We start from the raw sequence: 13,332 nt of genomic DNA on the forward strand, positions 1-13,332 counted from the left end.
GGTCTCCCTCATTCTCCCGCTGCGTGGCCCAGCCCGGAACCGGCTTCCCTACCATCCCCACTCGCTCCGGTTCTCCCCGTGCCTGGATGGCCTGAGCCCAAACTCGTACTTGGACCCGCCCCTCCCCCCCTCGGCTCGGCCCCTCACTCAACGCTCAAGTGTCTCCCCGCCCGAGGCGCCAAGGCTCAAAACCTAGCGGTTCACTTCAGGCTCTGTGCTTTCTTGGCTCCCGGCCAGGCCTAGGCAGGGGAGATGGGCCAAGGGAGAGTTTGTCTGCCGGTCGGCCGCCGGGCCAAAACTCCTCCCCCCCTCCTTTTGCTCGGCTCCATTCCCCTGCCTGGACCGGCCCACCAAACCTCCTCTCTCAGCTCCATCTCCCCTGCCGGCCAGCCCAATCCCTCCTTTCCCTCGCTCAGTCCCAGGGCCCACCTCCCCTTGCGGTCATCGTCACTGCCGCAGCCCAAACCTCCTCCCTCTCGGCTCCATCTCCCTCTCTGCCCGCCGGGCGCCGGCCCTCGATAGCGGCCCAGAGAAAAACCTCTCCTCAGCCCTCAGGGCCTCCAAGATCCTCCCTTAGCTCCGGGGTTTCAGGAGCCTGGCGCCGAGACTTGCCTCCTTCTAGCTCAGGGCAGACTCGCATCTCCCTCCTGCTGCCTGCTGCTCGGGCCCGTATAACTCCTTCCGAGTACGAGGCTTCATTCTCCCCTGCTCAGGCTCCGGGCGGTCCACCCCCGCCCACCTCCTTCCCCCTCGGCGTGCCATATCCCCTGCCTGGTCCTAGGGCAGGTGGGAGGCGCCAAGATGGTGAGCCCCCGAGGGCCGACCATAATTCCTTATCCTGCCTCTTCTTGTGCGTGCATCTCGCCTTACTTGAATGGACCGCCGTGGAGCCCGCAAGGTGTGCCTCCCAGCTGCCTCCTCCCTCGGCACTATGATCTCATTTCCGTGAATCAGCGCTTCTGTTTCGGCCATCGCCGTCATGCTTGGTGCGCCGGCCTGCGCTCTGTTGCGTAGACTCCCAAACCTCTCCTCTCAGGCTCCGATCTGTCACCTAGGTTCTGTTGTGACGTTCGCTGGTCTATCCTTCTTGGAGCGCGGCCCATACTCCTTCGTCCCCTTGGTGGACTCCATCTTCGCCTTACTGATCTGCAGATGATGCGTGACTCAAGAGCTCTGGGCCCACCCCTCCTCCTCCTCAGTCTCACATCTCTCCCCTGGCATGCTGCCGGCCTCTGCCCGGCCCAGCCCAAACCTCCTTCCCTCAGCTCCATCTCCCCTGTCTGGCCCGGCCCAAACCTCCTCCCCTCGTCTCCATCTCCTCTGCCCGGACCGGCCCAAACCTCCTCCTCTCGGCTCCATCTCCCCTGCCTGGCCCAGCCCAAACCTCCTCCACTCAGCTCCGTCTCCCCTGCCTGGCCTGGCCCAAACCTCCTCCCCTCGGCTCAGTCTCCCCGGCCCAGCTCAAACCTCTTCCCTTCAGCTCCGGCTCTGGCTCCCCTGCTCGGCCCGGCCAAAACCTCCTCCCCTCGGCTCCAGTTCTGACTCCCCTGTCTGGCCCGACCCAAACCTCCTCCCCTAGGCTCCGGTTCTGGCTTCCCTGCCCAGCCTGGCCCAAACGTCCTCCCCTCAGCTCCGGCTCCCCCACCCGGCCCAAACCACCTCCCCTCAGCTCCAGCTCCCATGTCTGGCCCAAACCTCCTCCCCTCAACTCCGGCTCCCCTGCCCGACCCAAACCTCCTTCCCTCGGCTCCAGCTCCCCTGCCCGGCCCAGCCCAAACCTCCCCTCCTTGGCTCCAGCTCCCCTGCCCAGCCCAGCCCAAACCTCCTCCCCTCAGCTCCAGCTTCCCGGCCCAGGCCAAACCTCCTCCCCTCAGCTCCAGCTCCCCTGCCCGGCCCAAACCTCCGCCCCTTGGCTCCGGCGACTCAGGGACAGTCTCGCCCTGCGAATCCTGGACAGACATTTCCTATCTGAGTTTCACACCCGCCCAGCAGTGCATCCCCTGGCTGCCCTGTCACTGCCCTGTCATCCTCTCATGCCTGGCCAAGGGACCCCCTGCGATCCCCTGGGGCTCCCCAGGGCCTGGCCCAGGCTGGGGGCTCCTGCTGTGAGATTGTCACCCTGTTTTTCAGATTTCTTCTCCTCGTCCTTCAGCACCGGCACCGACTCCGGAATCGGCTTCCGCTCGGTTTCCACCTCCACCACCTTTGTCAACGGCAAACGCATCACCACGAAGAGGTAGGGATGGGCCATCACGGACTGGCCAATGGCCAAGCCAGCCTGTCTCCCAGCAACGCGACAGCTGCTCCAGGGGACCAGATCATGGGGCCAACCAGGCGGGTGCCCCATCTCCTGCCATGCCAGAGCCCTCCATGCCCCCCTGAGTTTGGTGTCCTTCCCACCCTCCTGACTCCATGGGGACCCCAGTCCTGTTTCTCCCCTCCCATGCCAGAGCCCTCCATGGGGCCAGCCAGAGTGGTGTCCTGCTTTCAGCAGGGGCTCCCTGCCCCCTCTCAGGAGAGCACCTGAGCTGATCTCCTGCGGGCCGAGGGGGAGCCCAGCAATCCCTGGAGTCACACAAATGACCCCGACTCTGGATCCATTCCCAGTGCTATTGTCTCACGCTCAGCAGGGCTGCGGAAGGGAGAGAACGTGTGACCTGCCCTGGGGCATGGGGCACTGGCCGCTCATAGCTGCACACTCTGGGAGGTGGGAGGCAGTGCTGGGTGCCCGGGTGGCAGCAGCATCCCTGCATACTGAGTGTGTGGGCAGGGCTGGCTGGTTTTCCTTTCCTTGGGATTCCCACTGCACATGGCATGGGGGAGCCTTCCAAGCAAGGTGCTAATTTGCTCAGAGAAGCCGGGATCCCGGGGGCCTGTGGCAAGGTGCAAGTGAATGGTGTGCGGGGCAGGGCAGGGGGTGCGTGGGGTCTCTTAGAGCGGGATGGGGGCTGTGATGATGCTGTTCTGGCAGGACCCAACTGAGGTGCCAATTCAGGACCAATTGCTTAAACAGGGCAGTCACAGCCCCAGGCTGGGGTTTTTCCACCTCTTGAGGCAAACCAAACCAGTCAGACAAAGAGGACTTCAGTCTCACCCCACTGGCTAACCACAAGTTACACAAGCAATTTCCTTAGACACTCCAGTCTCCCAGTATCACCACCAGTCCCACTCGTCCTGGGGATGAATGGTTATGAAAACCAACACCCCAGTAAAAGAAAAAGGTTCTCTCAATCCCAAAGGACCAAGCCCCAGACCCAGGTCAATATACACATCAGATCTTACCCACAAATCACGCTGTTGCCAATCCTTTAGAATCTAAAATCTAAAGGTTTATTCATAAAGGAAAAAGATAGAGATGAGAGCTAGAATTGGTTAAATGGAATCAATTACATACAGTAATGGCAAAGTTCTTAGTTCAGGCTTGTAGCAGTGATGGAGTAAACTGCAGGTTCAAATCAAGTCTCTGGAGAACATCCCCCGCTGGGATGGGTCATCAGTCCTTTGTGCAGAGCTTCAGTTTGTAGCAAAGTCCCTCCAGAGGTAAGAAGCAGGATTGAAGACAAAATGGAGATGAGGCCTTCAGCCTTATATAGGCTTTTCCAGGTGTAAGAACACTTCTTTGTTCTTACTGTGGAAAGTTACAGCAAAATGGAGTCTGCAGTCACATGGGCCAGTTTCTGCACACCCTGCTGAGTCACAAGGCGTATCTGCCTCCTCTCAGTGGGTCAATTGTGTAGCTGATGGTCCTTAATGGGCCATCAAGCAGGCTAAGCAGAGCTAACACCAGCTTGTCTGGGATGTTTCTCAGAAACACAGCACAAATTTGAGATACAGACAGCATACAGCCAATATTCATAACTTCAACTACCAAAATGATACAGACATACAGACAGCATAATCATAACCAGTAACCCATAACCTGGTCTTAGACACCTTATATGACCCCCTTTACATAGAATTTGGTGCCACTACAGAACCTTGGTTGCAAACCATGTTCTATATGGTCCCAGTTTATATCAATAACGTCACAGGGGCCATGTGAGGGGGTGCATGTGTGTGGGAAATGGGGAGGTGGAGTGAGTTTCCTCTCTGCTGGACCCAAACGCTCTGTGCCCGGGTGCGTGGGACGCACCACGCTGACAATGCCGCGCTCAGGGCAGGCTGCACAAAGCACTCCCCAGAGCTGGTGGTTTGCTCTATAACTAGATGCACCAGGCCAGAACCGAAAGGCCTCGGCTGCCCCACACTGGTTAGCCGTAAGCCAGACCTAGTTTCCTCGAGGCACTCCAGCCCTCTGCCCCCAGCCAGACAACCTGGTCTCATGCACTGAGGGGTGACTGAAAACCCATTTCCTCCATCAGGTTCTAGCCACTTACCCCCAGGCCAGTGTGAATCTTCGCTCTTACCCACATGTCACCCTGTCAGCCCAACCTTAGAGAGCTAGCAAACGGTTTAGTCATGAAAGAAAAGCAGAGTTACAAATGGGTAAAAATCATATATGGACACATGATAACAAAGTCCTTAGACAGGCTGTAGCAAGGATGGAGCAGATGGCTGGCTTGCAAAGTCTCTCTGGCACCTTCCCAAAGATTGGCAGGTCCTCGGTCCATGTACAAGATGCTCCTTTGAGCTGTAAATCCACAGTCCAGAGAACATGGGCAGGAAAGAGGCAACAGGGAGATGTCTCAGGTGTCTTTTACATCCTTTGCCATGTGGGTGGAAAGTTGCTGTCCCAAACAAAGCCCAGAACCCCAGTTACTGGCCGAAGATGGAGTACAGGGTCACATGAGCAGATCACACCCTTTACATGGCTTGCTGACTCCCAGAGGCCACCACTGCCCATTTTCTCTCCGAGGCTTGCTGGGCGGGATCAGTTTCTTCAATGGCCCGTTGTGAGCTGAGTATCCTTGATGGGCCATGAACACACAGCTGTCTGGCCCTGCTGTAAACCCATCTGGGGGCATCACCCAGGAACAAAACACCAGTTGGAGACACAAAGACACAGCCCATTTTCATCACAGAGCTTACACATGGATTTCACCAGGATAATGGCACTCGATAGATTCTAACGTTTCCATTGACACTGGCCATGAGACACTTTGTGCAAGAGTCGTTGTAATATCAGTGATAGAAATGGTCGTCTCCACTCGAACAGCAGACCGCGCTCTGTTCCCCAGGATCATCGAGAACGGCCAGGAGCGGGTGGAAATCGAGGAGGATGGAGAGCTGAAAGCGACAGAGGTGAATGGTGAGGAGCAGAGCTGCTGGGCCTCCGGCTGGGGGTTGCGCAGGGCCGGTAAAGGTTGTGAGGCCACACTGTGTGCCTGCCCTGGCCAGTGCAATTACCAGGGAGACGGGGGGGAAGTCTGCCTGGAACGGAGACGCTGCATGGTGCAGAAAACTGGGACCCAGAGCAGTTCAGTGAGTAGCTCGGGCTGGCCCCCAAGTGCTGGGTGAGCAGACAGACGTCAGGAGCATCTGGGGGAGAGGGGAGAGCCCGTCGCAGAGACAGAACTCCTGAGACACGGTCCCTGACGCTGCCTCCCCATCCTGATGCTGACAGCCAGGCAATCTCCCCTCGGCTGCTGGCTGAGCTGGGGACGCGGGTCAGCCCTGGGGGACAGTCCCTCGCACCTGGGGCTAACTGGCCCCTTAGTGGCAGTGGCAGCAGAGGGGCCTCAGGGAACAGCCCCAGCTGGAGGTGGGGCGGGCGGTGCTGGGCAGGGGCTGTGTGTGGGGACGCTTGCCCACGCTGTGCCCATCTGAGCACAGAGAAATTCGTTCTCCGGGGCTGTGGATCCCTCCAACCACACCCTGCAATGCCACCCTGGGGCAAGGAACCGAGGCCTGTCTGGAGACTGAACCTGGGCCCCTGCTTCCCTGGCTGGGGGGCTGGCCCAGGGTCCCAGGGACGCTCCAGCTGGGTCCCTCTCCCATGACTCTGGTTCAGGGTGCTTTTCTTACAGATGTAGCCAAAAACGTGGAGCCTCAGGTGGGGCTGCACCGCCAGGAACAGCACGACATCCTGAGCTCTGCGTCTGACTCCCCCACCCCACAGCGCCCCCAGAGCACGGCCTCCTCCTATGTGCTCCCCGAAGAGGAGGACAAAGATCTGCACCGGGCCATGGCCTACAGTCTGTCGGAGCTGGAGGACGTGGGGCAGCACCGAGCGGACGCCCGCGGCTCCAAGAAGAGACGGGGCAGCGCGCGGCGGGCCTGCAAGGGGGCCAGTGAGGAGGCAGGCGCTGCCCTGGCGCCTCAGAGCAGGGCCAAGGGAGCAGAGAGCCCTGGCGGGGGAGACAATGCGAAGGAGGGGGAGGAGAGGACGGCAAAGCCATCAGCTCACAAGGCTGCCTAGGCTCATCCAACTTTCCCTACCAGGCACATTGCCACTCCCAACAGATAAGCTGCTGCTTTTTTCACTACACTGAGCTACTTTCAGCAAATCACAGTTACCCATTTCAGGTTCACTTTTACAAGCTGTACTAGCCACCAATTCATTATCACCCATCACAAATCTACCCTTTCCTTCCTCAGTTAGGGCTTCCACCTGACCATTTACTTGAATCTGCTCCTGAGAAACATTTTCCTCCCAATGAGATCTTTTTGCTCTTGATCTAACTCCAGATTCACTTCTGAGACATCAGACAGACATTCAGAAACTCCATTCACAGACACACTGCTTTCTTGCACAGACAAACCTTTGGAGCAATTACCCTCCTCAGGCAAACCATTGCCCACAATAGCACAGGTGTAAATCATTCCTGTCCTGTGACACTACCTGAACTGAACAAAGCTTTAACATTTTCCCCAATTAAAAGATCTTTAGGCAATAACTTTCTTACCCCAGCTATAACTTCATGCTTAGCCCCATTCCATTCGAGGTGGATTCTGGCTAAAGGCACACGGACAGTAAACTCATAGAGGATCACAACATTCACACTCTGATTTGGTAAATAATCTTCCTCTTTGACCAGATCTGCTTTAACAAGAGTGATGTTAGATGCCATAATTTGCCCTAAACAGCTTTTACCATTGACTTTTACACTCTCTCTACGAATTTTCATTACCACTCCCAGTACATAGCACTGGCACACTTTGGAGTGGAGCACCTTCTACTGAACACACAGTAACAGCATTGACATAAAAGGTGCAGTGTTGGGGTACATTTGGTTACACCCAGACAACTGCTCAGAGTTATACAACATACCAACATTGTTATAAACTGAACTTCAAGAGGGATACAGTTTCTGCTTTTCTTCCTTGCTTTTTGACTTGGAGCTGATCTGGCAGTTTCTTGTTGCATCTTGTGATCTCTTGTTCCAGCTCTGTTGCCTCTGTCTTTTTCCTCAGCAGCCAGCAGCTCCAGATTTAAGAGCTTTTTTCTCTCTTCCAGCTTTTTGTCTTCTCAGCAGCCTTCACTGAGCTGGGCCAAGGCTTGCTTCTCTCATTCGAATTTTGCCAGTTTTTTGCTCATGTTCAAACTGCAGGCTGTCCATCAGGGCTTGCAGTTTCATTGCTTTTTCTGATGCTTTTGTCTCATGTCACTGAACCAACCAAACTCTCAATCCAATTTCAAATTTGGATAGCGTGGGGTTCTGACCCAAAGCTTAATTGACTCAGTTCTGTGGATCCAACGACTACGCCACTGTGATGATGCGGTTCTGGCGGGACCCAACTGAGAGTGCCAATCAGGACCAATTGCTCAAACAGGACCAGTTCTAGCTCTCATGCTTTACGTTTTCTTTATGGAATAACTCTTTAGATGTTAGATTCTAAAGGGTTTGGCAACAGCGTGAATTGTGGGTAAGTCTGATGTGTATATTGACTGGTCTGGGCTTGGTCCTTGGGATCGAAGAACCTTTTTCTTTAACTGGGTGTTGTTTCATAACCATTCCATCCCCAGGACGAGTGGCACTGGTGGTGATACTGGGAGACTGGAGCGTCTAAGGAATTGCTTGTGTACTTGTGGTTCGGCCAGTGGGGTGAAACTGAGGTCCTTTGTCTGGCGGTTTGGTTTGCCTGAGAGGGGAAAAACACACTCACCCAGCCTGGGGCTGTGACTGCCTGTATAAACTGAATCAATTCCATACAGTGATGGCAAAGTTCTTAGTTCAGGCTTGTAGCAGAGATGGAGTAAACTGCAGGTTCAAATCAAGTCTCTGGAACATCCCCCACTGGGATGGGTCATCAGTCCCTTGTGTAGAGCTTCAGTTTGTAGCAAAGTCCCTCCAGAGGTAAGAAGCAGGATTGAAGGCAAGAAGGAGATGAGGTATTTGCCTTATATAGGCTTTTTCCAGGTGTAAGAACCTCTTTGTTCTTACTGTGGAAAGTTACAGCAAAATGGAGTCTGCAGTCACATGGGCAAGTCCCTGCACTTTGTTGAGTTACAAGGCGTATCTGCCTTCTCTCCATGGGTCAATTGTGTAGCTGATGGTCCTTAATGGGCCATCAAGCAGGCCAGGCAGAGCTGACACCAACTTGTCTGGGATCTTTCCCAGCAACACAGCACAAAGTTGAAACACAGACAGTTTAGAGCCAATACTCATAACTTCAACTACAAAATGATACAGACATACAGACAGCATAATCATAACTAGTAACCCGTAACCTGGTCTTAGACACCTTATATGACCCCCTTTTCCATAAGAATTTGGTGCCACTACAGGACCTTGGTTACAACCATGTTCTATATGGTCCCAGCTTATATCAATAAAGTCACAGGCGAGAACAAAGCCTGCCAGGCCAGGGTCTGTCTGGCCTCCAGCCCCGTCCCCCAGGGAGCGGCTCGGGGCCCCCTGGCTCTGGGGGCTGCCTGGTGCTCCCCGTCTCCTTCTCCGGGACCATATGTCCAGGGTGGAGGTTCAGCGCTTTGGGAGGCCCATAGTCCTGGGGCAAGGGAGGGCGTGCTGGTTAGTCCCCTCCGGGGGCTCGGGGCATCTGTGATCGGCATGCCCAGGCGAGTCGCTTTTCTCAGCTGCTCTCTGGAAACCAGTGTCATAAGGGGGTACTGAGGGTCCCTGGCTAGCAGTGTCTTAGTCCTGGGCCCCTCAGGGAGCAGCTGGCAGGGGTCAGATCAAGGGGCTGGAGCAATTGACTTGTGAGGCGACACGAAAGGAGCTAAGCCTGCAGCTTGGCCAGAGGAACACGGGGTGGAGGTGAGAGCTGGCTGCACCCCGCTAGCGTTAGCATGGGACAAGGGGACTAAGTGGGAGTAGCAGCATGAACCTGACCAGGGAGACGTTCCTTCTGAGATCAGGAAAAGCAGCTTGGCAGGTGGATGGACCAAGCTGGGGGATTCTTTCCCCCCGGGGGGCGGCCGGGAAGCCCGAGACCCCACCTGCTGCATGTGAGATGAATCCAGCTGCAAGCACGAGCTGGCCAGCAGCACACAGAGCTGCAACCAGTCCCTGGCAAGGTTTCCAGCTGCCCCATCTCCCCTGTGCACAAGAGGTGCTGAAGCAAGCCCATGTGTGTGCAGAACAAGACCTCTCCCACGGAGGGGGACTCTGTTGGGGGCTGGAGAGCTGCTCTGCTTCAAATATCCCTTCCCAGCCCCCAGGGAGAGGCAGGTAGAGCCGCTCATTGGCTGACTGGGGGTCCCACTTCTAGCCGCGGGTCGTGGGCGGAGCATCCCACTCCCCAAACATACCTTGGGGCAGAACGAACTCGGTGTTTGGAAGGGAGATCAGGCCTCAGCGAGCCCTTCCAATTCTCTGAGGGTTCAACAAACGTGGACAAGGGGGATCCAGTGACCACAGGGTACTTGGACTTTTAGAAAGCCTGTGACAAGGTCCCTCAATGGCTCTTAAGGAAACTAAGCAGTCATGGACTAAGAGGGAAGGTTCTCTCAGGGATTGGTAACTGGTAAATGACAGGGAAGAAGGGCAGGAATAACTGGTCAGTTTTCAGACTGGAGAGAGGGAAATGGTGTCCCCCAGGGTCTGCACTGGGCCTAGTCCTATTCCACATAGTCATAAGCAATCTAGAAATGGGTGAACAGGGAGCTCGCAACATTTGCAGATGATACAAAACTGCTCAAGATAGTTAAGTCCCAGGCAGCCTGTGAAGAGCTACAAAAGGATCTCCCAAAACTGGGTGACTGGATGACTGAAATTCCATGTTGATAAATGCAAAGTGATGCACACTGGAAAACATCATCCCACCCATACGTACAACATGCTGGGGTCTAAATGAGCTGTTATCACTCAAGAGAGAGATCTTGGAGTCAGGGCGTGGCTACACTCGAAACTTCAAACAGCTGGAGCGGGAGCGCTGCGGGAGCCACTTTGAAGTGCAAGGTGGTCGTGGTGCAGTGCTGGGAGAGAGCCTCCCAGCGCTGCACGTACTCCACCTCCCTGTGGGGGATAATTTCGTAGCAACTGGGGCACTGTTTTACACTGGGTGTTTACAGCGGCTGTCACTTGCCTGCCTCAGGGGGTGTTTTTTTCACACCTCTGAGGAGAAAGTTGCAGCCTGTAAAGAGAGAGGTAGCCAAGACCCTCAGTTGCACTCAATGTGCAGTGGCTGTCAAAAAAGTGAACAGAACGCGTGGGAATCATTAGGAGAGGGATAGATAAGAAGACAGAAAAATATCATGTTCTATTAAAATCCATGGTACGTCCACACCCTGATACCTGTGTGCAGATGTGTCGCCATCGCAAAAAACATTTATTGGAATGGGAAAAAGCTTCACAGAAGCACCAAAAATGAGGTAGGGGATTGAACAGTGATCAGGAAGTGGTATTTACCCCTTCCCATAACATAAGAACCAGTGAGGTCACCTAATGAGTATAGGCAGCGGTTTAAAACAAAGAGAAGGAAGTATTTTCCTTCACACAGGCATACAGACACCTGTGTCACGGTACGTGTGGGGGAATCAGCCCGGCACCCCCGACTTCTGTGATTCACCGGGACTCTTCAGCAGGGTCCAGTAAAGCAGGTTGTTTAGAGTGACGCAGGGGCGGGCTCACAGCCCAGCAAGCCAAGCGCAGTGTTGGCAAGCAAGCCACGGGGGCGGCTCTGCAGTCGCCGCGAGGGCGGCAGGCAAGGTTCCTTGGCAGGCATTGCCTGCGGATGGTCCCGCTGGCTCCCAACAGCTTTTGGGAGGACCTCCAGCAGGTACGCCCGAAATCGCGCTGGACTGGGACCTCTCCACAGGCAAAGCCGCGTAAGGCACCCTGCTGCCATGCTGGGGCGGCAAAATACCTAGAGCCGCCCCTGGATGACAGGGACAACAGTCAGAAACAGATCTTGCAGTACAGACAACAGGACCCTTCTTTAGTTAGGGTCATCTGGGGGCCCCAGGAAGCCACAGCCCTGTTGGTCAGGGTATCCCTCTTTATTTCCACCAGCTCCAAACTGAAACTACTCCAGCCTGCTCACTCAGCCTCTCCCTCCGGCTCCTCCCAGCATTTGTGTCCTTTTGTCAGTTTCTCGGAACAGAAGTGATTACCTGGCCTCCAAGCCCCTCTCCTGGGGGTTCTCAGCGTTGCTGCTCTAGGTATCCTGCCCTCACAGGGACAGGTTTCAGAGTAGCAGCCGCTGTGGAGTATCCAGCACATGGCGCTTCTAAAGAGCAGATCGAGAGCGTGTCGCAGAGACTAGAAGCTGATGGCCTCACATCTGACATACGTTGCAAAGCTGCTGGCCGTCGATGTGGTCACAGCGCCAGGCTGGAGAGAGCTGCTCCCAGCACTGCTGTACTCCCATCCTCCCAGCGCTGCGGCACTGTTTCACTGAGGCTTTACAGCACTTTTATCTCAGCGCCTCAGGGGGTGTTTTTTTCACACCCCTGAGCGCGAAAGTTGCAGCGCTGTAAAGCGCCATGGTAGCCATGGCCTAACACATTTATTTGAGCATAAGCTTTCGGTGCGGCTACAGCCCACTTCACGAGGCATGGAATGGACATATAGTGAGGAGATATAGATACAGATAGAGCACATGAAAAGGTGGGAGTTGCCCATACCACTCTAAGAGGCGAATTAATTAAGATGAACTGTTGTCAGCAGAGAAAAAAAAACTTTTGTAGTGATAATCAAGATAGCCCATTTAAGACGGTTGACAGAAGCTGTGAGGATACTTAACAGGGGGAAATGATTCAAGTGTGTGTAATGGCTCAGCCATTCCCAGTCTCTATTTAAGCCTAAATTATTGCATATTCTAGTTGGCATATTAATCAAGTTCATGACAGTTTCTCCTTGGATTCTGTTTTTGAACCTTTTCTGTTGCAAAATTGCCCTTTCAATCTGGTTAACTGAATGGCCAGGGAGGTTGAAAGTGTTCTCTACTGGTTTTTGAATGTTATGATTCCTGATGTCAGATTTGTGTTCTTTTATTCTTTTGCCGTAGAGGACTGTCCGGTTTGCCAAGTACATGGCACACAGGCATTGGCTGGCATGTGATGGCATATACACCTTGGTAGATGTGCAGATGAACGAGCCCCTGATGGCGTGGCTGATGTGTTAGGTCCTATGATGGTGTCACTGATAGATATGTGGACAGATTTGGCAATCGGGTTATTGCAGGGTTTGGTTCCTGGGTTGTGTTTCTGTTGTGGTGTTGCGGTTGCTGTGAGTATTTGCTTGAGGGTTGGGGGTTGTCTGTAAGCGAGGACTGGCCTGTCTCCGAGATCTGGAGAGAGAGGGATCTCTTTCAGGATAGGTTGTAGATCCTTGATGATGCATGAGGGTTTTAGTTGGGGGCTGAAGGTGACGGCTAGGGCGTTCTGTTACTTTCTTTGTAGGGCCTATCTTTGTAGGCAACTTCTGGTACCCTTCTGGCTCTGTCAATCAGCTTTTTTCAACTCAGCAGGTGGGTAGTTGTAGTTTTAAGAATGTTTGATAAGAGCTTGTAGGTGTTTGTCTCTGTCCGAGGGATTGGAGCAAATAGGTTGTATCTGTAACTTGGCTGTAGACAATGCATCGTGTGGTGTGTCCTGAGTGGAGCTGGAGGCATTAGGTAAGTATTAGCGGTCCAGTGGGTTTCCGGTATAGGGTGGTGTTTATGTGACCATCGCTTATTAGCACTGTAGTGTCCAGGAAGTGGATCTCTTGTGTGGACTGTTCCAGGCTGAGATTGATGGTGGGATGGAAATTGTTGAAATCATGGTGGAATTCCTCAAGGGCTTCTATTCCATGGGTCCAGATGATGATGTCATCAATGTAGCGCAAGGAAAGTCTCCCATCCCCAATGCAGCCAGTCCCAGAAAACTCCCCTGCAACCTTCCCAGGTTAATACTCCCCACTCAGCATTCACATAACACATCAAGAACATTCCCACTTCGTCACAACCTGTGGAACTCATTGCCAGAGGATGCTGTGAGGGTGTGAT

At 54.3% G+C, this 13,332-nt stretch overlaps 2 protein-coding genes across 2 annotated transcripts in view; both read left to right on the plus strand.

Annotated features, from left to right (window-relative positions):
- Window positions 1-4,672, plus strand: part of LOC116831562 (tubulin alpha-1D chain) — a 118,750-nt gene extending 114,078 nt beyond the window's left edge. Inside the window, exon 5 of the mRNA XM_032791654.2 lies at window positions 4,663-4,672. The gene's annotated coding sequence lies outside the window, so the exon portion shown is untranslated. The remainder of the gene's footprint in view (window positions 1-4,662) is intronic.
- LOC116831550 (dnaJ homolog subfamily B member 2-like) overlaps window positions 1-6,358 on the plus strand; it is a 61,284-nt gene extending 54,926 nt beyond the window's left edge. The window contains exons 9-11 of the mRNA XM_075069839.1: window positions 2,131-2,236; window positions 5,178-5,248; window positions 5,967-6,358. Coding sequence (XP_074925940.1) covers window positions 2,131-2,236; window positions 5,178-5,248; window positions 5,967-6,358 — 569 coding nt within the window. The remainder of the gene's footprint in view (window positions 1-2,130; window positions 2,237-5,177; window positions 5,249-5,966) is intronic.
- Window positions 6,359-13,332: the final 6,974 nt, after the last annotated feature.

This window comes from Chelonoidis abingdonii, chromosome 10, assembly GCF_003597395.2.
Source record: "Chelonoidis abingdonii isolate Lonesome George chromosome 10, CheloAbing_2.0, whole genome shotgun sequence".
Lineage (NCBI taxonomy): Eukaryota > Metazoa > Chordata > Testudines > Testudinidae > Chelonoidis > Chelonoidis abingdonii.